The sequence below is a fragment of the Vanessa tameamea genome, chromosome 3 (assembly GCF_037043105.1).
Source record: "Vanessa tameamea isolate UH-Manoa-2023 chromosome 3, ilVanTame1 primary haplotype, whole genome shotgun sequence".
Lineage (NCBI taxonomy): Eukaryota > Metazoa > Arthropoda > Insecta > Lepidoptera > Nymphalidae > Vanessa > Vanessa tameamea.
In genome coordinates, this window is record NC_087311.1 from 4,366,581 (window position 1) to 4,389,995 (window position 23,415).

Here is a 23,415-nt window from a genome sequence, read left to right on the forward strand (position 1 = left end):
ATAAAATTTAAAAATGGATTTTTTTTTAATTATTGAATGTTAAATTTCATCATAAAAAGTACTGTTTTGTTATTAACAAAAAATATCTCATAATTTCCTTTTAAAACAAGAAATTAGGATGTTTTTTTTTAAATATATATTAATTCATGTTTTTTTTTTTATTTTTACTCTGACTCTAATCAGACTTAATTTGACTTGCATTTTTTTCAGTCTTAATAACAAACACAACCCATTTTAGTAGTTCAAGTTATTTCATAAGATGCAATGAAAGTTAAATATTAATAGGTTTTTAAACCTTGATAAAAATATATTTTTTAGTTATAAAAATAAAATTACGAAATCCGCGTCTCTTATATAATTACAAAACCTACTTATTATTTTATAAATTGTCTGTAATATAATAATGGCAGTTTTTAATTATTATACTTTTCTCGTAAAAGAAGGTAATTTTTTTTACCTTGAGTTTTAGGTAAGCGAAGTTCTTTGTCGTTTGGTTTTTTTTTATGTCGTAGGTCAACATTGTTACTTTCCTTCCACATGATTTAATTATTAACACTAATAATGTGAATTACTCAAAGTAATTTTAAAATTGAATAGCTTCGTATAATACAAGTAAACGTTTTGTCGAATGTAAAAATACAATGTCGACTATTTACAAATATCTTATGTAAGGGATATTTTAAAGTAAGCATCATAAACGCAGCCGTAAACAGCACCATGATCGATAAATAATCAAAGATAACCAACACAGAGATAAAATTGTAATTTTCGTATTTGGCTGTCTAATAAAACTTATCAACACTTTTTGTAATATTCTAACTGGCGATATTCATTTTTAAACTTTTTCTTAGAGCGTAATAAATACTTTTTTCTTCGCCATAATATGTGCGATGATCACCCATAGAGCAGTTCCCCATACGGCTTCTATCAGCCGTATGGCGTGCGTTCTCATTAAAGGTACTTTCCAGTGGAAGGGGAACAAGTGGGCACATATCGAGTGTCCTATGTAGAGAGCGATGGCGTTAAGGCCAGGAGCTCGGAAGGGTCCTCCGCCCCACAGACGCCACGCGTCGGTGAATGTGTAGCAGATGCTGAGTATCGCTAGCGAAACTGCCGACGTTACCAGCACGAATGACATGGACCTAGAAATATAATCAACAATCAAGTTTGCTTTTACAGCTTAAATATTTATAACTCAAATAAAAATGTTGTATTTTTAAAGGAGCAGGTACAATATGCAACTTAAACCGATTGGCTAAAATGAACATGCAATTTATGGTACAACTTCTCTCAAACATGATAATATTTAAAAATGAACGGAACTTAACCCAGTACTAAAATTGTATTAAAACACTTGACAACTGCAAGCAGGTGATATTTTCATGCACTACATACTGTATTTTATACAAGACTTGCGCAGAATTAAAGCAAATAGTAGGGTTAAAATTGTGTGATGCAAACCAAAGATTCTTATTGATGGGTACGACGCCATGTTCCCTGGAGAAGCCCGCAAGCAGCGCGCCCGCCAGCGCGAACACGAGCGCCCACGCCAGCCAGCGGGACACGCGCGCCTTGTGCGAGCGTTGCAGCAGCACCGTCGCGCCCGCCTGCACCCCCAGTAACGCCTGCACGGCCGACGTGAGGCAACCTGGAAACGAGATAATGTGTTACAGGAGTCCACCGGTAGAGCTAAGGTTTGCGAGTTACGATTCGAAGGTATTCTAATACCAGGCACGAGACGTTGACGACATTTGTCATATTCCAAGATCTGTGATGACTATAGTACTAAAATTATTAGTAAGCACTATTATTGAAAAACTTCGTTGCGTTTAGATTGTATATTATGAAAATCATACAACGAAAATAATTTATGTTTACCTAATAAGCTTTCTGGATCGGTCACTGGTCCACCATACACATTCCTAGCGTCACTATGTTGGTAGAGGTGAGAGTCTCCTAAAAGCAATCGGTCAATGTACCCCGCGGCGCCCCCGCTGCACTCCGGAGCGACCCATTCGTCGTGCTTACCACCGGGACCAAGGTATCCTCTAAAAAGTACAATGTTATCAATATAATGTGTAAAAAAAAAACAAAACGCATAAAAGTTTTTTGTAAAAGTTGAGATAAGATACGCACGCCGGACAGTCAGGATCATGTATGATTAATGTGATAGCGCTATGGACTGCTATCAGCACGCCCGCCAACACCCAGCACCACGCACACGACAGCACGTCTTTTAACGCCTGCCCACACGCGCCCTGGAAATAATTACGTGTTTAGACTTTGCTATTTAAATTTTATTATTTAAATCTTACTAATAAAATAGCTAAATATTCACCCTTGGAGGCGTGTAGTACTTAGGGGCGGTGAGCGCGTAGAAACCAGCGGAAACCAGATATGCTACAGCCAATCTCTGCAGCACGCCAAATATCCGCAGCTCGCCCAACATGTTGGATCCGTAGATTGTATTTAGAGATATACCGAGAAGGAACATCATTACTGAACGCTGGAAAGTGGGTTTTAAATTATGAATAAAATTCAATCATTTTATAAAATCTAAATACCTAAGTGTCTTTTTATTCTACTATATGATACAATTTTTTAAATGATAAATTTAAAAATATACAACTATTTTGTAATCTACTTTATATATTTTTTTTTAAATATACATCTATCATGCTGGAACTATCACGACTGGTATAAGTTCAAAAAAATCTAGAAGATTTTAAACGTTTCTCTCGACCAGTTACCGACATACTTACCAGTGCCGTAAGTGTGTCGGTAAATTGGAATAAGTATTCAAATTATATCTTTGTTAGTGCTATGCCAATAAGATCAATCAAGTTGTCTCGTACATCAGGACACACCTGATCGTCATTTAATGAAGCAACCTCATTCAGTTAACAAAACCAGGTCAAGACTAATTTCTCTAAATCACCGTACCTAACAATCATTATTCGCCGACTATTTACTTCTAAATTATACAATGCATTGAAGAAAGTGATAGCATAAATGTTCCAACGTCAAGAACAAATAATGAAATGTATGAAAAGCGATACGAAATAAACGCCGCATAATAGTCGAGTCAGTTGTGAGAGCGCATGTTTTGCACGCAATGTAAGAATTTCACATGAAACGTATTGCAAAGCCTTGCAATCTCTTTAAATTTGTATTAAAAACACGTTCGTGAGATATTGGATCGTATATAACCGTAGAGTAAGAAAACACGTTACATAATTATAGCCAAAGTAAGCATTTCGCAAACCAAACGCTAACTGGTACCTAAAGAGCGGCTCGAAAATTTTCATACATATGTATATAAGCAAAAACCTCGCGTTTGTGAATAACTCTCATAAGAAATTTAAATAAATAAATGCTTAAGAAAAAGTAGACTTATGAAATGTCGATATTTCTATATCTTATCTTTTCTTTCATCCATGACTCAGGTGACAGCTAAAAGAAAATTCTATTGTCTAGTATAATAGGGCTGACATAAGGCGAAACAAATAAATTGAATATATTTGATAATGTTCGGCATATATCGGCATAGCCCGTTCCAAGGTTTTGGATAAAATTATTGCTTACTAATCTGTTCCTACGGAATACGTCAACTTTACTTTTGCATACCCAACCATGTGATCCATGCACATACCTGGCTACGCCAATGGTAATCGGTTAATGTATTTTTTACGTAACCGGTTTCGCGATCGCTTTAAAATATGAACAATAACTGCCAATCTACATCACAAGCAGGTTTTGTGTTATAGTACTGGTTCTTAAAGGTTAACTGACTCGTCTACCCTTATTGTAAACAAATAGATATAATATACATAATGTTACAACTCGCCGAACCAGTCCGCTCGAGAACCTCGTCCCGTTTGTGTTTATGTAATCTTAGCGGTTACGGCTGCGGTAGGCTGCACGGCTGTACTTTGATAAATTATTATTAAGCTTTCTCTCCAATATATTTTTTAAATTACTTTCGATACGATGTTTTTAAACCACGAGATTTAATGAATAATTTCGAAAAGTACTATTTCATTACAAATATCGGATATCATTGACAAATGTTCTATTTTTTTTAAACAATTATGTCACTGTGTACAATGTTAAAAAATGGAAAAAAGAAACAAAATTAGGTTCAACATTTTTTTGTAAACTAAAATTTAAATTAAATCTTACCCTAACGATATGAAAAACAATTTTCCATCTCGGGACTCCCTTAGCGAAGGCACTCTTCACCGAGAGTGGTATGCATACGCCCATGATCCAGAGAAAAGCGGGAAAGACCAGATCGCCAGCAGCCAATCCGTTCCATGTTGCGTGTTCCAACCACCAGTATCCACCGGCCCCATCATTTACAAATATCATGAATACTATGGCAATCCTAAGAAACAAAATCAAGTAGGTACAGATAAGACTAAATTATTTTCAATTCAATTTCACATTATTAATTTTCTAATTTAATTTAGTAACGATATTTTTTAAACATTTTATATAATCATTAACTATCTCCAGACTAACTCTTTCGTTTAGTGATTTATTAGTATGATTTCGAGTTCCCAATCCTAGAGCTCACTTGAGTTTGCGCCCAGCACTAAAACATATCTTGGGCTATTGATTGGCACCAAATCCTTGTTAGATAGGCTTGATACATCTTGACTTACATTATTATAAGGAATTTAATGGTTTTACTATAATTATCTCTTACCCTCTAAAGGTATCAAGGGCGCGTAGCCGTTGCTGAATGGCCAGTTCCTTGTCTCCATACCGAAGCTTTGCTGATCTTCTCACTCTTGACATTATAAGCCTCATCATACCGTACAGCACCCATGCCGCGAGCAACACTCCCAGTAGAAGGAGCAGCGCTAAAAGATATTATATAGTTACAGCACTTATTTGCATTTTCTATACGAATTAGTGAATTAATTATTACAATGTAATAATAAAATTAACTAAGAATGGTTAATTATAACTACATAGTTAAAGAATTTCTTTTTCTTTACTAACATTATAGATACGAATATAACTCTGTCTGTCTGTATGTCTATTACTCTTTCACGGCCAAATGGCTTTACACCTAAAATCGGTTTTTATCGAGAAAACCGCGACACCTAGTGTTTTTTAAAAGATGATCTTGATGTCAAAACTATGGTTAATATTTTCCACCTGATGAAAAAACATCGAGTAGTGTGTACATCTGTTTTCATGGGTACACCACTCTGAGGTCCCGAGTCGATGTAGTAAAATTTCATTAGTTTTCTATGTTGTCTTGGGTGTGTGTTTATGGCACCGTCGTTACGTGTGATTTTCCAAAACACAAGTGCTTTAGATACTTACATTGGTATCAGAGTAATGTATGTGATGTTGTCCAAAATTTATTTATTATTTATTATTTGAAAGAAAACCCAGCTTGCCATCATTCAAGCATTTAGTGGCAGCATCTGAACTTCAAGTTTATCTCATCGTTACGTAGAGATAATTCAGATGATAGATGATAATATACATGCAAAAGAATTCGACTTTTATAAATAAAATTATAATATACGTAAATTGTATGTTATCTACAATTATATGTATTGAAGAAACATTTTTAAAATCTTTTTCTTCTGAATTCATTCATCATATGTTTTTTTTCTTAAACCGATCGCCTTTGTTATTATCTTAGAATTTAACTAAAATAATTCGTTTAATGACCGAAAGTATGGCAATTAAACGCCATTTTCAACTTTTATAATATGGGTACTATTCGAAATGTAACTACTGAATACTGAGCACCCATTTCATTAGTGCATAAAATAAAAAATGAGTTTATGAATAAGGATGTATCATTTTTGATAATAGTTTTAATACTTTAATTTTAGTGTTGTTTATTGATAATAAACGTAGGGTTTTATTTTGTTTATATTTTTTCATTTTTATTTAATTACTTACTTAACGCTAACAAATATATACTATTAGTTACAATAGCTGATATTGATAAATTACGTCAAAACAGAAACAAAAAAACCATAATCATACAGTATTAAGCGACATCATGAGCACTTGAAACATTCGATAAGGAAGATGAAGATTCATTTCGTCAAGATAATCTGATGCCTATTTATGACAAAACTATTTATCAACGTTGCATTACAAAAATTCTCTCCAATAGTGGCGCTTCTTCCATGTTCATGTTATGTAATCTCATATATTAGCTTCATAAAAAATGAAGTTTTTTACATTTTTAAGTTTTTCTATAGTGTGTGTTAGCGGTATTGAGTTTAGAGTCGATCCACTAGTAATAACTACTCAAGGTCTGGTCAGAGGTCTTAGATCAAGTGATGGCAGTTATTCGTCTTTTCTGGGAATTCCTTACGCTCTTTTAGATCTTAATAATCCATTTGGTGTGAGTAAATTTACATATAATATGAACGTTTTAACAATTGTATAATCTATAGTATAAATGTTTAAACTTTATCATGTTTTCATTTCAGCCTCCACAACAACATCCAGGTTTTGGGTCAGACGTATTCAATGCTTATTATGGGTTAGTCAAATGTCCGCAAGTTACGCCTGTTGTTTCAAATAATGGATATGAAATATTGGATTGTCTTCGGCTTAACGTATACTCGCCCACAATAGCGAGCTCGCAGAATCCATTACCAGTCTTAGTATGGATTCATGGAGGTGATTTCGGACAAGGGTTTGCTGGTGAATATGGCCCAGAACATTTAGTCAAACAAAACATTATAGTGGTGACGATTAATTATCGTTTAGGACCGTACGGATTCATGTGTCTTGACATACCTTCCGTTCCGGGAAATCAAGGACTGAAAGACCAATATGAAGCATTATTATGGATAAGTAATAACATAGCAGCATTCGGTGGCAACCCTTATAATATAACGATTGCCGGTCAAGAAGCGGGAGCAACTTCAGTTTTATTACACTTATTTTCGGATAAGCAAAAAGTGTACAGCAAAGTGATTGCAGAAAGTGGCACTCCTCAATCTATGGGCACTGTTGTCGACGGTGATGTTGATGCTGCGTTAAAACTTGCCGGCCATTTAGGTTTTATTACAACAGATTCGTTGGAAGCTCTGAGTTTTCTCTCTCGAAGCTCACACGAGCTCGTAACAGCCGCTGCTTTTTATTTAGACTTAAATTTAAAACCTTGCAAGGAGAAATCGTTTAGTGGTATCAGTAATTTTATAGAAAACTATCCATTTTCTTTATCAAATCATAATAAAGTACAAAATACACCAATTTTAATTGGACACACTAGCAGGGAGACCTTAGATTTATCAACTAAATACGACAACGTATATTTTGAAAGTGATCCTTTTTACAATAATATAAAAGAAAACTTTAATCTAGATGAAGACAGATTAGTAGAAGCTGCTAATATTATAAGAAATTTTTACATTGGAGATGAACCCGTATCAAAACTTTTAGAACCTGAATTGGAAAAATTTGATTCTGATATCGCTTTTTATCATCCCCTACAAAGAACTATAACGCAGTTACTTAATGAAAATGCAAGCCCAATATTTGTATACGAATTTAGTTATTCTGAAAATGAACAAGATATGGCTGAATACGGAGATGAATTAAAATATCTATTTCACATGTTAAACAATAGGATTGAAAATAATGAGAAAAATCAACTGATAACTGAAAGAATTGTGAAATTGTGGTCTAATTTTGTCAAATTCGGGTATAGAATTTTAAATATAATTTATTTTATTCATTGATTATTGCCTAGTTGTAATGGGTTAATAAACAATATATTTCTTACAGAAACCCTACACCAGAGACGAGTGACTTATTACCGATGACGTGGACCCCTGTTACTGCGAGGACAAGACCTTATATCGTGATTGACTCAGACATCCGTATCGAGCACAGAATAAACAAAGAAAGAATGGCATTTTGGGACCTCTTTTACGCAGCTTACGGACAATACAACAGATATTCACGAGAATGTAACATATAAATATATTTATTCTTTTAAATATTAATGTATCATTGAAAACGACTGATTAACTTGTTTGAAATGACTTCAAAAAGCAGGTGATTCTCTCGCGTATACATTTTTTAATGTGTGTTCGGTAATATATGTTATATAACTTTGATTGATAATTGTGTTCGGCTTAGTATAGTCTTGTTACAATTTCATTGATATTGTGCATTGTTAAGATTTTTGAAGTCGGTTTTTATTTACAAAACTTTTATATTAAAAAACTCAGTCGATTGTATTATTCGATGTTTCTAAAAATTGTTTTATAATTAAATAAATGATGCGAAGACTGCACATTCAACTTTGTCAGAATATGAATAATTGAAAGCATCCTGTATATTGGAGAGATTAGCAACAAATTCGTACCACTTAAATCCTTAGTATTCTAGGTCGCATCTAACGGATGATGTTCATCAAATAATATAATTCCAAGTCGACGAACAAAAGATTTAGAACGGCTGATGTACCTCCCTCAAACTGTAAGCCAGTTAATATTTTAACAGGTAACAATTGACAATGAGATTGAATGATATATAGTATAATATGTGCACAATGACAGGCTTTAAATAAAATCAGATAACGGGGCTGCCAAAAGTATTTAACAAAACCGAGAGTCAAATGGCAAAGAGAGCCATACATACATAATAAATAAGTTATTTAAAAATATATAGTCGTATACAAAATAAAAAATGCTTAAGTCTTATTTTGATGCCTAGGAATAAATTAAGACTTTCTAAAGATCTAATGTTAAATAAACATTAGTTCCGCCAGATTTTCACAATTTTCTCCGACCTTTGGTGCGTGACTTAAAACGGTTTATATTCGATCACTTATAAACACACCTTCTCATTATTAGTAGGTATCGAGCATTTTTGTACCGTGACTAAATTGATTTCAAGCTGATTTATAAATGTAGGTACACTAAAACTAATATAATGCTACTGACTTTACTAAATGGATCATATTACGATAAGTGACATTCTTTACCAATATTTTTTAGTTATGTATCCTTACAAAAAGGCTTTTAAAGCGGATAATGTCAAATAAAATATAAACATTATAATATTGTTATTACTTTTTAATGTAAATTTTTACACGTGAAAAAACCGAAGATAGCAATTCTAACTAGCAAGTATCACTGAATTTTCATGAGCTCAAAGTTTTTTCATATATCATTCAACAAAAAACATACAAGAGGCAATGAATTCACGGAAAGTAGACGTACTTACTATTTGATACAAGATATTTAGCATGTTTCATAAATAACGCGAACTAATGTAAACATGTCGATGTAAAGGGACTAATTTATGTAACGACAGACTTGTAAACCTGAAGGTCGTTTTTATGTAGTACAACTATATTTCAAATCACCTTGACCGTATAAATTTGCATATGAAATATATGTTATATGGCAATTTGTCTGATGACAATGATTTCGCATACTTGAACTATCTAAAAATGGGAGTGTCTACAAACTGAGCGAGTGCTACATATCATTGAGTTTTGTTTTTGAATAGAATAAACATAAATTACAAAAGTAAACAAAATTGTTACGATACATTTATGCAAAGATGAAAGATTTGTGCTAGCCTAGTTTGGGTAGCTTCAACCCATTCGTTAGATATTCAGACAGTATTGTGTTCCGGTTTGAGGTTTGACTCTATTGAAGGACGAGTGAGCCCGTGTAATTGCAGACGTAAGGGACATAACATTCTAGCGCCCAAGATTGGGGGTACATTGACAAGGTAAGGAATGGTTTTCTTGCAGCGTTAATATCTTAGGGTAATATCCATCAAAAGACACATTTACCCATCCGCCAACTAGTATTATTAAAAATAAAATCTTCTTAAATCTCCATTAAATATAGAAGTATTACAGATGTTTATTAGATTTGTAAAATCTAACGGATCCGAAAGAAACTTCAAACTTAAGAAAAACCGACGGCAGAAACTCAACGAGTTTTTTTTTACGACATATAGATATATATTTTATTTATAAAAAACAATTAATTTAATTGCATAAAATATACAATAATAATTTTAATGCGTAATTATCTAATGACGGCGTAAATAATTCTTCAAATAAGAAAGTTATATATCTAATCACTGTCGAGTCTTAATTCATGTGTGAGTACCCGAGCGATTTATGTGAAGAAAAAATGAGAACATCGTGCGCCTCAGTGAAATCAATTGAAGAGCATAATTTGATCGAATGTCTCAAGATATAGATAATATAGGCGTTTATATCTGATAAATAAGACGTAAGTATATCGCTAAGTGTTTTCGTGTCAAGGATGGTGCTTCCAAAATGAACTGTCAATGTATGTTATTCTCTTATAAGGATTTTTATTGTTATTGAATATATTTCAATATTTGCAACATTATGTAAAATTTTTTATTACAATTTTTCTTCATCGATCCACCTAGTTGATGTCCAGTTTGAAGTATATTATATTATTTCATATATGGTAACACCATTTCAATTAAACGTAATTATTATCACTTACGCATATATATGTCAACAGGTTCTCTAGTTGTTCGTATGGTGCATCCCTCACCAGTTGTATTTAAAGTGTAAACCCCAAACTCCCCTAAGTTGGGTCGGAGTTGACACAACAAGCCCCTGAAACAAAAATATTTTATAAATACAAAATATAGTTACAATCAATACCATTTTAATGAATGACACATGTTGAAAACGATAATTTAAACAAAAAACTTCGATAATAAGTAATTCCGAAAGGTACCGCTTAAAATATAAAATAATTAATCTAATTTTGTTTATAAAAAAATAAATTATAATCTCAAATTAGTCCTAATCTATAGAAAAACGACTGGCTGATTAATATATTATGTAAACTGTCATCCTTGTTTTTATTATGAATTATATCAGTGGCGTGCTAGACGGATAGAGGCCGCACTGAAGGCGTTGCATTGAGAAAGAATCGCGCTCCTGTCACTTCATCTACTCATATTTTGGTATTGCTAATATGAATGAAACTATAATTTTTTTTAATGAATAAGTCTCAAAATTAATTATCAGTTTCATTTTAAATATTTCCCCTCATCTTTGAAGGCCCTTGTGCACCGCTCCGCCTTGCTGATAGCCACGCCTCTGGATTAAATCATCTTAAATAAAATTCTTCACTGTGTTAAATTTAAACTGGCGTATTCTGTGTTATGTAATTATATTATTAGACAAAGATAACTTCCAATCACGGCGAAAGATTCAGAGTTTACTTCACCGATCTTGAAATGATACAGAATTCAATGTTTTCTTCCCTTTTTGAGCGTAGGATGAAATTAAATTACAAAATTACGTGATCCTTGCCCGGATTAAAGTATTTCCGTTAAGATCCATTCATTCTACTGAGTCATATTTCGTTAATTATTAAACAAAAAGGTTTTTTACTTTATGTATATAAAATGATTGAAGAGGGCTCAATGTCTTGTGATAATGAATGATGTATCGTCTAAACTGCATAAAAATGTATATGTCTATGGACTTTCATACATGCCATAAAACTATCATAATATGCAAGTGCAGATGAACTTAAGTAATCAAATATATGTTAGAATATAATATACTTTATTTTAAACCAAAAGAGTAAAAAGTTATTGACAAAAATAAATTGAATGCTATTTACGACAGGCGGCCTGATCGTTACGAGAGCGATCTCCTCCAGAGAACCTTTGCATAAAGGACTTGAGATTTATAACGCATTAAGGAGGTGTGCATATCGCAGAAGCCATAGAGTAGACGTAATTAATATATTTACTTATATATGTTGAATAAAATGATACACACACATGTTTATTTTAAATATGATTATATCACTGTAAAACTGTAAATACCGTTACATTATTAATCTATCGAAGCGGATTTAGTGAACTTATAAAATCTCTAACCGAAAGATTACAAACAATCGACTATGTACATAATTTCACTACAATAAAAACAATTTTTATTTAAATTATTTTATACTAAGCCTCTATTATTTCTGTTTATGAAAACATGTACAATAAAACATAAATAATACTAAACGCTCCCCGCACATTGATTACTCCACGAAACCTTTAGTAAGAAAGAATTAATGATTTGCTAGGAGCGTCTTTTTTCATTCGATACTCGTACTAATTGAAACGTTATTCCCACGCAACGGAAATCGCGATCAAAGACTAGATGGCTAAGAACATCTTCAATCGAGGAAGCACTCATTTGACCCGAGAACCTCTCCACCTGAGACCTGAGAAAAGGTCAATCTTTCGTTGAAACAAAGAGAATGCGTCATTAAATTATGTTAAGTAATAATTGTTTAGCGAATAAGGCAACGTATAGGAATACGTTGATAAAAACATTGCTGTTCCCATACGAATAAATTTACAATCTCAGAAATATAATAGGTATAATATGTATATTAGTTATATACACATTTTTTTTTTCATTAACAGCCTGTAAATTTCCCACTGCTGGGCTAAAGGCCTCCTCTCCCTTTGAGGAGAAGGTTTGGAGCATATTCCACCACGCTGCTCCAATGCGGGTTGGTGGAATACACATGTGGCAGAACTTCGTTGAAATTAGACACATGCAGGCTACCTCACGATGTTTTCCTTAACCGCCGAGCACGAGATGAATAATAAACACAAATTAAGCACATGAAAATTCAGTGGTGCCTGTCTGGGTTAGAATCCGAAATCATCGGTTAAGATGCACGCGTTCTAGCCACTGGACAATCTCGACTCTACATATACATAAATAAATACATTTATTGAAACGACTATTGATTTAATGATAAAGGGTGCTATGTGCGTAGTCACTTACTCACTTTATTGGTACATTAAAACGTTCATACCAATAAACATAGCATATAAACCGTAGCCATACGTGTAATCGAAGTTGTTATTAGCGCCTGAGATTACTAAAGATCACATAACCTTCTAAACCGAAGCGATAGTGTACATCAGTCAGTCAATGAAATGACAAGGCGTCCTAGGGGAATAACTATAATAAATACCCTTTAAATTAAATATTACACAAATGAAGATTATTATTTTAAATAACTCGAAACAAGAAAAGCGTTTATTTAAAGCGACGTAAGTCCAAATAGAAAATGTTCTCATAACAGTCAGTCGGTAAATTTACGTGCTTTTCAATATGCAGACATGATTTTTACCTTAATTTTTGAACGTTCTTTACAGAATGACAGCTAATACGATAGTCGGTATAAAACACAATTAAAAAAATATTTTCAAATCTCAAATATTTTTAGGTACAAAAGGGGCCGTCCCAGATCGTCGCTTTATTGGCCAATATGTGTCGGCACTGAGTTATACTAGTTTTTGGACACATAAATAGGAAATAAATCAAATGATTTCGTTAAAGTAGCGACGTTGTTGCATAAGATGATGCTTTACACACTTTGCAATAATATTAAACAGTAGAAAGCAGACATTTTGTCTCCGTAATTAAAACAAGTCACGTCAACATTGTTGTGTCTGTGTTTTATAAATTCATCTTACTGAGTAAATACCTAGTAGGTAAAAACAAATTTATTAAATCAATTATTCTAGGGCTATTTATTTGTAAAAATATTCTGATTGTTAAAAGTCAGGAAACCTACGTTCTAAATTACCAACCAAAAATTAAGTATGGTTAGAAAAAAAAAAACAAAAAAATTAATAAAGGACGAGCGTCGAGGCGAGTCCGTCGAACAAGAGGTTCACCTGCTAGTAATTGGTCACCAACGTCTTAGATAGACATTGGCCAACATATTAATGAATGCATTCACCAAAAACGCCCTGTCAACAACAGAACTCAAAGATGTTTTTTGGCACTGGGTTGAACAAGGCCCTGCCACCAAGCAAATGGTTTACCTCCGAGGAGTTAATATAATGTTACGTTTTTGTTTGTACAATACAAAATACTTGTAGGATTGAATATCTATTTGGTTAAGTATTAGTATTTGAAAACAAATGTTGTTTAGTAAACTGTGAGGAACTTACGAAGTATTTCTAGCGCTTGTGTAATTTTCTGTAGCGTCTGAATACACGCGCCAGGTCGAACGCTTCGCTGTGTTCACCACCCACCAGCCCTCGGTCTCCGGAGAAAGATTCTTCTGTAGTTCGAATGGGCACTGAAAAAATTAAAGTGATCTAAAGTTATAATATCTTTTATGTTATAAGTGTTAGTGTAATTGAATTTTGATATAACAATATATATGTTTATATAACGCAATGCATATTTGTATGGGCCTTGATACCTAAAAATAGAGCTAAAATATATATATAAAAAGGCTACACAAGTAAAAATAAGAGATGTGTCGTTGGACACCCGGTTGGATAGAAGATGTTTTCGTTATATATTGTGTATTAAATAACACAATGGAATAAATAAACATCGTTTGAGTATAATGAAATGACAATAAAATTGTAATTAAAAATCCCGTATGAATAAAACATTAACAAAAAATAAGTTTAAATTATGTTATATTAAAAGGGACAGAGAAAAAGAGAAAGAGTGGGAAAGGTAGCCTGGGGGGGGACACGACGCTTTTTCCTTACGTGACAATATCAGACAGTCTACTGTAAACCACGTCAAAGAACTTACTCCCAAAGTAATATAATGAATATTAGGACTATAATTGGTCAAAGGGGGGGCGTATCTTAAAACACCCAGTCGGATTAATTAAATATAGTTTAAGGACTATCGTCTTAGACTTTAATGACATAATTATATATTAAAGTATTCATTGTGATAGCTTACATAACAATATAGTCGGACTGGATAATCCGAAACGTTACGAAATCCTCTTGTTTCACGATATTCACATCTGAACTATCTAAAGAAAGGTGAACTTATGTAACACATCGAATGTGAAAGATTAATTTTTTAGGAACTTCACAATACATTGTACGATTACCTAAGTTTCTATACATTATTTAAATTTAATTTAATGTTACGATTGTCATTATCGCAATTAAATAATACTTTATTGTTTGATTTCTGTAAAGTTGAATTATGAGAGCTCAGCTTTGTAAAATTAAAAGAAAGTTCTGTTTTTCTGGTTAATATTATTCAACTGAAAGGTTGGGAGATATTTTTTTTTAGCAAAACGCATTTAATCATGTTGAATATTAAGTCAAATTTGACTACTTTTATTTTCTTCTCATTCATTTCTGATATAACAATAACATATGATAAAGAATACAATTACATAATTGTAATTAAATTACTACTGCTACAAAAATAACTCGAAACAATATAAATATTTCGTGTGTATGTTAAGCATTCCAGACATGCAATTGATCTACTTTGAGAGAAATTATTCTCTTATGTGCGTTATTGAGATATGTACGCCTACTTTTGTGATGAAACGAGAAAGAACTGTTACAATAAACTATAACACGCACGCCAAATAATAGCGGTGCTCGGTATATAAACTGGCACGAAAAATTTTTTACTTGAATTCACAAAAGTAATTAATTTAACTGTTATTGATTTATCTATATTACGTCAGAGGCTATCATCATAGTTCGCAAGGAAAAAATAAAAATATTGAAAATATTGGGAAGTCATTTATATATTAAATAAGAGCAATAAATCGTCATGATATAAGCCGTGTGCTAAGTAGGTATGATCGACATATTTTACAGTACATTAGTGTCGCCATGGTCCAATGGATTGCATTATCACAAATTTTAAATAGTCGGTAATTCAAATCCGAATAATAATCACTATTTTTAAAGTGAGACAACAATAATCTCAGAGTTCGGTGGTAAAATCTTCAGGAAAATATCAATAAATATTCTGAGATAATTAGATACATAATTTTAATTACGTCTATCGCTTAGCAATAACAGACCGTATTATTGAGGTCATTGAAACTAATTTATTTCGTTCTTACCTCTACACCACATCAAACCACATAAAAGACAAATGCAAATATATGTTTGGTACAAAATATCCTTATCACATTTGAGAATTGAGATCAGTTATATTCCTACCTTTTAACAGAGATCCTTTTTTGTATAAGTTAGATAGATTATATTGACAACGAACCTTGTTACATTTTCCCAGTCAATTCAAAGTATACTTTATTCGAATATGTTTTAGAAACTGTTTTGAATCGGCATTTTACAAGTAAATTATGTCAATTAAATCTTTCAGTAGTTAGGTAAGTAGATTCCACTGAAAATATATCAACAAACTCTACAGTACGCATTGACTTGAGTACGTTTAGTAATTCATATTTTTTTTTATAAATTTAATTGTAAAAAATGTCAATAGTTACTTATTATATTCATATTATAGTCATATGTACATACTTATTTCAGTATTGTTTCAGTACATATATATATGAACGTACAATGAACTTTATAAAACCAGGATCAATACTTATATTTTATTTATAATTAATTAATTAATTTTTATTATTCATTTTATTACTGTACATAATTCTAGTAAGTACTAAGTTGTTACGTACATATAATAAACAAGAATATTCCCAAGTAATACGGAAAACCCATGACACGTCAATAAAAATCGATGCTAGGGTCGCTCCGATACCCTTTGCTTTCCACAGAAACATAAACACATACAAAACATTTAGTTCGGAATCATTTGAATGTATTAAATTAAAGACTGTATTTACTTCAACTGATCTCACTTTGTCAAAACTTCAAGCCTATCCTATTTATATCTGAGTTTACTTATTTTTATTTGAATCACATGATAAGTTTTTTAAATTCCAACTATTAATGTTCAATATTTGGCATATTTGACAGATTTACCAAAATTTCGTATACTATATCAGCTTTAAAATAACATACATAAGTATATTATACATTCCGTTAAATACAGAACTTCAATCAGAATTTTTTTCAATGCTTGTCAAAGCAACATTTGTTTTAAGTATATAATCGGTAAATACACATATCTGTATATTATAATTTTGTAATTAATTTTCAATTCAGAAGAATTCCGCTCTTAGTAAGATATATTACCTCTCGTGATTGTTTTAAACTGGGAAAGAAGCCAGCCGGCCCTTTCACAAAAAAAAAGTACCTATATATTATTCGGCTTTAATTTCTGTGTTACGGAAAAATATATATCTTCTTTGTTTTGTATTTATTAGTAGTCTTATGTTTATTATATTTATCTTTTTTTATCTCCGTTGTCTCAAATTGGCCATGACTAGCTATTCCTGTTTGTGTTCCTGGATTTCAGGTGAAGTCGTGAAATATAAGTGGGAAAAACACTATTATATGGTCTAAAAATTCGTATTCAAATGTCCACATTTTCGTTTTGAAAAACACCTTGACTACTAAAACACTTTCAAACTTTATTTTATAACATATTTTCTTTTTGTCATCCTTCAATATCTATATTATATTTTGATACTATAGTGTTAAAATCATACCGAATACGATTTCTGTAAAGTATTGGCTCATCGCCAAAAGTTACACGGTTGTTTTCAACACAGCTAAAGCAGTTATTTGCCATTTGTTACTATACAGGAATATCGAGTTAGTCCGAAGTCCTCGAAGGCTCAGGTTGGTAATCGTCGGCCTTACTTTGAAGAGGACACTTAAACATAAATAAGTTCTTACAGTTTAATAAACTTATATAATACGTATTTACGCTACTACTTAGTTATAAAGATAAATTCATAAAATATTATTATTCAACTAGAATTATTCTACTTTAAATATAAATATAAATGCCGTTGCAAACATGACAACAGAAAGGCTGAACTCGGGATGGATGTCATGTCATGTGTACGAAGAGAATAACTGACATAACCAAGGTAACGAAAGAGAAAGAATGGTTGAGAAAAAACTCACTGCGACGAAAGCAAATCAATCAAATACCAACGTGCATTTAATTAACCTTAAACCGGCTTTCAAAAGCATACACGCGTAACGCAGGATATTTCGTGAAATCTTTTACAAATACATAATTACAAAACAATTGTTCATATATTCAGGATGTTATCATTCATTACACGATTTTCAACATGATCAACGAATTAGCAACTGTATTAGTTATATTCTAATTTATGAGTGTAAAATATGTATCAGCACTTCTACTTTAACTATTTACAAAGTATTTAAAGTTATTATTATAATAATTTTCTTTGCCTAAATTGCAAGCAGCTGCAATAATGTTTTTTAATAGTTACATCGTTTTAAAATTATAAAGATATTTTCAAACATTTTTACTAACTGATGATATAAAGTACAATTACTCAATATTTTGCACAATATTTTAAAAATAAAATATCGGGTTAAAGCTTAATTCATAGCCGTGAGAATTCTTTAGGATTCTCGTATAAGATAATTTTTTTATATGAATTAGATATGTGGATAGGAAAATGGGGTATCCTATGGTGAATGGGTAACTCCATCCATTCACATTGGCACCGTAAGATTGGATTGGCCAACCACTCCATTGCTAATGAGCAATAAATTTTTTATACACACACAATATAAAATTTTATGTCCCTTTTCGTTACAGGCACAATGAATAGATCTTATTTCCCATATTAGTTCCCTTAATTTAAAGAAATGCAAATTGTTTACATATACCGACATAAAAATATTTATTAAATTTATTCGCTGGATTAGTTTTTATCAACTCATTTTTTTATATTTAATTTTGTAAGAAAACGAAATATATTTATAATACTTTTAATCTATACAAATAATCAATTTATTCTTTGCTTAAAGTTATTGCAATGAAAAAAAATATGTGGACTTTTTGTAACAAATTTTGGCTTCTTGTAAATCGGTATTAATCGCAACTTGCTTATCGGTCAATTTCAAAATATTCGTCGTGAAAGTACGGTTGTAATTGACATAAAGAATAAACAATATTTAAATTATACATGCACATACAAGCGTAACTGCAATGAGAATTTTGAATAGTTTTAGTCATATGCCTACACAATAAAGATCACATTCGTTAGACAATTATTGAGCAGTTATAAAACAATTTTTACACGAAATAAGCAATAAGAAAATTAATTATGTGCTATTTTGCTAGTTATTTTAACTTATGACGAGATTTATGGCGGAATGTATGCTTTCAAATATACATAAACAGTTTCTTATTTAGAATATATTGATGATTTAAAGTATATGTAATTAATTGATTATGTAAAGACCGTATGTGCTAACCAAAGTACTTATTTGTATATTTCCTACTACTAGGCAGTCTTGCCTATATAGGAAGCTTATTTCGAGCATATTCCACCACGTGGAATGGATTAGGTATAGATGCTAGTGCTGGTACCAAAATAACTTTAGACATATGACAGGTTCATTGAACTTTTTATTTAAATTCGATAAGACGATACGAGTGTCCTAATCAATCACCATGAAGCAATAAAATAGTTTTTGAAACGCACTGCACTGTAGTGATTGCTGTTAGTGTATTGACTCTCTCTTATACTTTTTTTTTGTTTTGCTGAAAAAACACGCTTACTCGTTTCCCCGCATGAAGGTCCTGTCTAAATACACCAGAAAATCCATTAAATAAACCAGCGGTACCCGCACCGTCTCTCTAGGCGACGTCACAGGGTCGTTTACGCTCTCTTGTACTCACATTAACTTTTGAATAGTTTGAATTATGTTTTTTTTTATAAGAATGAAAGTCATACTAATAAAGATTAATTTTATTATTGTCTTCGTAGATATATGTAATTAAAAATTCATTAGATACTCGTTAGCTTTTCACGATCTCGTGCCACATTCCAAAAAACAAAGATAGAAGGAAGCCTTTCTTTATTATCTTTTATTTGTCATGCTCATGATTATGCAAAAAAAATTAGGTAGCTTAAATTAGAAGACAATAAGGAAAAATCGAGGAAAGTTCGTTCTATTCATTCGTTTAATAATAATTTACAATCAATGAAAACTAATGTACCTATTCTAATAAAATCGACAACGTAACACTATTATAATTAAGAGGACTACAAGAGCTAAGTGCCCTTGAGAATCGCACGCACACATTTACAAAATCGACAAAAACGGCAAGCCCGTGAACTAAGGGTTAAGCGAGGTAACGAGGTTACGCCCAAATATTCTAATAGATGGCGCCAAACCGAGCGAAGTAAGATCAATCATAAATCTCATAAAAAATAGATAGGACAACAGAATTGTTTTTATTTCTTTCGATGTTAGTTAACGAATGATTATAAAAAAAACTGATTCAATTAAACTTACAATATTTTTATTTATATTTTGTACACAATAAAATAGACAGTTAGTTTTAACCTTTTTTTCTTTTATTTATATTATTATACCTACCACAATTAGTTCTTATACTAAATATTAAAACATACCAATTTTTAATATTTTATAAAAGTTTGATAATCTATTTATATAATAAAATCGTAAGTGTTCGAAACCTGTAGTGTAGTAACCGTGGGGTAACATATAGCGTAGTGTTTGTTCGTTTTATTAATATCGGTTCACAAAGAAAAAAAAAATTCAATTAAAACAAAAACATCTAAATATTTACAAGAAAAAAATGTCGTCAAGTCGATTTGGTTGAATCATTGGTTAACTAGGTTAATCATACTAGGTTTAATTATAAATCTCATAAAAATAGATAGGATATTAGAATTATTTGTTTTGCTTTGGACTGTTATTCGAAAATGATTACAAAATAAAACTGATTTAATTAAACTTAAAATATTGGGATTTGGTACTACAAAAAAAAAACATTTAGTGTTAATTTTTTTATTAAAATATTTTATTTAATTTCACTATTTCACATTCATACATACAATGTATGTACGTATGTCCTGAAATCTTGCAATCAATATTACACCTACTTCCATTGAAGCTATGGAGCTGAAAGTTGGCACACATATTTAGTCTCGATGACAATCCACGATTCATGAATTGCTTCCATTTTCAATCTAATATGGCGGACGTTACTAAAAATTACAATTTTTGAATTACGTACAAATGACACTTCTAAATATTCTAGTTCTCTGGTTCACAACAATTACATTATTTTTTTTATTATTAAAATTAGTTCATACATAACTTTAATTCCTATTATAAACAAAATCGATAAAATTAAACTCTTACGCAATATAAATAGCTTCCGTGTTATTGTTTTCGACTTTCTTTATTCTGTAAAAAATAAATATATGTTAGTAATTATATTTTTATTAATTATAAAATTATGTATTTAAAAAATATGTATCTAAATATGCCCCATAGTACTTTTAATGAAAAATATCAAATTGCTTCGAGATCATGGGGATCGAACGTAGTCACTCTCAATTGATTTTTTCCTTACTTTCACCAAATACTCTATCATAATATTTGAAGAACAGCTCGAAAAATCTCATTCTATGCGAACTGATTGCACATTTTTTCTAATAGATGTTTTCAATATTCATAATTTATAAAAAAAAAATATGTTTACTAAAAAAATACTCATACCTTTTAATATCGTTCATATGTATGTTCGGCGCTTAATTTATATAAACGTTTTTTAGTTTTCCTCACGCGTTTCACTTCGTTTCCCATATTTACACAATTAAAATTTATGACAAATAATATAATAAAAAACAAATGCCTAATTACTACTACATTATTTTAACTTAATATATTTATCTACAAGAAAGAATAATATTTATTATAAGAAAACATGAAACAATGAATTTACAATTAAAATTACAAAAAAATATTTCGTAACGTAATGATGCTCGTAACGAAAAGATCGACACGTCTGTATAGCATCAGGCCTCGGCCGGCAATGTCTGTACACGGCGTTTACGCACACATGCGTACGAATTTTGTTCGAAAATAAGAATATCTGATTTAAAAAAAATCTATTGAAGTTATTAAAAAAGTGACGCAGAGGTTAAGTAATATATTGCTTGTAGAATAATCTGACAAAAAACCAGAATTATTGAATGTATATAAGTATAGTTTTTATTTATTAAAAGATTTTTTTAGAGGTAACTTTGTGATTTTTTTCTATCGTACCAAATTAATTACATCATGTTTTCAAAATAGCAAATAACTAGCATGTATCCTGAAGATTATCATATATTTTTTTCATTTGATTTACTGCATTGGATCATATACTTTTTTGCATTATAAAACTTGCATTTAGCTCATGTAGTCCTCTTAAGTGAGACCGAAGGAATTTTATTAGGAAGGAAATGAATGCCTTTGACTCATTTTCTTTTAAAATGTTTTTAAACAAAGAGGTTTAATATCTCAGTGAAGGCACTCGAGCGTATCGCATTTTTTGATACAAACAAATGTTCGTCAAATCGAGTGCTATTGTTTGTTCGAAACCTAATGTTATATTCGTAAACATACCGCCAGATAACGGTGCTTCACTCAAATTTTAATCTCAAGACTAGTATTACTGAACCGAAACAGAACTAAGTATTAATAACTACAAGCCATTTTTAAACAAACTAATAATTATTGTATTAGTACTTGTTTTACTATTATTAAGTACACGTAACACAATAATAATTAATTTCCATAGGATTCTGGCCTTGTCCTTGTGCGTGCCAAGTATAACTGATATCAGCCAATGTATGGTTTCGAATTGCTTATTTTCAATAATTGAAATGAAATATAAATATTTCCAGTAAGAACTATAATCGTGTCCTTTAAAATAAAAATAATTTACTGCTTGTTTCTTATTTCAAGTCATAAAATACAAGTAAACTTACCCTGAAACAGTCGTCTGACACCGCGTAAACACCAACATCCCTATCAGTAACCCCGACAATATAGGCTTGGTCCATACTCAGGGCGCTCATATTGAGACCCTGGTGTTCTTCCACACCAGGGTCTTCGAGCCAAGACCTCATCACATCACGGATCCACAACCAAGCGTCTTTATCCACTGTTTCATTCATTTTTTCGAAACAAAAAAATATGTTAGTAAAATGTCACTAAAAATAACACAGAGCACTTGTTATTTTTTCAATAATAACAGCAATCATTGTTATAACAGTGTCGTGGTGTATTTAGTCTGCATTTCTGGCAGCGTCTTAGCGACGGGACGCACGGACTTGCACTGCCGGTAAAACCGGTGCTCGCGTCTCGCGTATTACCACATTAGTAAATAATTGGCTTTCTACCACTCGCCTCGGGAAAAAATCTTCGAACATTGTGATGAAGTACAGACGTGAGGCAAGTTTCCATTGCGAAGGAAATCAGTCTAGTTCCAAGAGTCATTAGTACATTTTTTTTCGTTTAAAAACATGCAATACCAGTAGTACTGGATCCATTGATTCCTAATACGGAAATACCAATTGCGATTCGCTTTAATTAAATGAAGTGAGTGCCCTTAAGAAGGGACTGACTGAGATTTATTTAATTACAGATGTTTGTTTTTTTATATTCGTTTCGTTTATACATGAC

General features: G+C 31.6%; 4 protein-coding genes across 4 annotated transcripts in view; 3 read left to right on the top strand and 1 right to left on the bottom strand.

The window, feature by feature from the left end:
- LOC135194112 (putative uncharacterized protein DDB_G0285869) overlaps positions 1-23,415 on the top strand; it is a 317,179-nt gene that overhangs the window by 280,764 nt on the left and 13,000 nt on the right. The window lies entirely within an intron of this gene.
- On the bottom strand, positions 604-23,138 carry LOC113397275 (heparan-alpha-glucosaminide N-acetyltransferase). The gene is made up of 10 exons (XM_026635556.2): positions 22,719-23,138; positions 14,005-14,135; positions 10,509-10,624; positions 4,712-4,868; positions 4,183-4,387; positions 2,339-2,506; positions 2,137-2,258; positions 1,879-2,048; positions 1,462-1,648; positions 604-1,142 (listed from the first exon to the last, which is right to left on the bottom strand). Exons 1-10 carry the CDS (start codon positions 22,905-22,907, stop codon positions 848-850), a joined length of 1,740 nt encoding a protein of 579 aa, XP_026491341.2. The 5' UTR covers positions 22,908-23,138; the 3' UTR covers positions 604-847.
- Positions 6,115-8,045, top strand: LOC135194132 (esterase FE4-like). The gene is made up of 3 exons (XM_064218981.1): positions 6,115-6,388; positions 6,477-7,699; positions 7,783-8,045. Exons 1-3 carry the CDS (start codon positions 6,209-6,211, stop codon positions 7,976-7,978), a joined length of 1,599 nt encoding a protein of 532 aa, XP_064075051.1. The 5' UTR covers positions 6,115-6,208; the 3' UTR covers positions 7,979-8,045.
- LOC113397191 (large ribosomal subunit protein bL27m) overlaps positions 18,773-23,415 on the top strand; it is a 221,623-nt gene continuing 216,980 nt past the window's right edge. Inside the window, exon 1 of the mRNA XM_026635422.2 lies at positions 18,773-18,776. The gene's annotated coding sequence lies outside the window, so the exon portion shown is untranslated. The remainder of the gene's footprint in view (positions 18,777-23,415) is intronic.

What these genes read in the sequence shown, in the direction of transcription:
- LOC135194132 (XM_064218981.1), top strand. Translation starts at nt 6,209, where the DNA reads ATGAAGTTTTTTACATTTTTAAGTTTTTCTATAGTGTGTGTTAGCGGT. An exon ending in ATCTTAATAATCCATTTGGT is followed by an intron (nt 6,389 to 6,476) that starts GTGAGTAAATTT and finishes TTTTCATTTCAG; the next exon opens with CCTCCACAACAACATCCAGG. An exon ending in TCTAATTTTGTCAAATTCGG is followed by an intron (nt 7,700 to 7,782) that starts GTATAGAATTTT and finishes TATTTCTTACAG; the next exon opens with AAACCCTACACCAGAGACGA.
- LOC113397275 (XM_026635556.2), bottom strand. Translation starts at nt 22,907, where the DNA reads ATGAATGAAACAGTGGATAAAGACGCTTGGTTGTGGATCCGTGATGTG. An exon ending in ACAAGCGCTAGAAATACTTC is followed by an intron (nt 10,625 to 14,004) that starts GTAAGTTCCTCA and finishes TTTTTGTTTCAG; the next exon opens with GGGCTTGTTGTGTCAACTCC. An exon ending in AGTACTACACGCCTCCAAGG is followed by an intron (nt 2,259 to 2,338) that starts GTGAATATTTAG and finishes AATTATTTCCAG; the next exon opens with GGCGCGTGTGGGCAGGCGTT.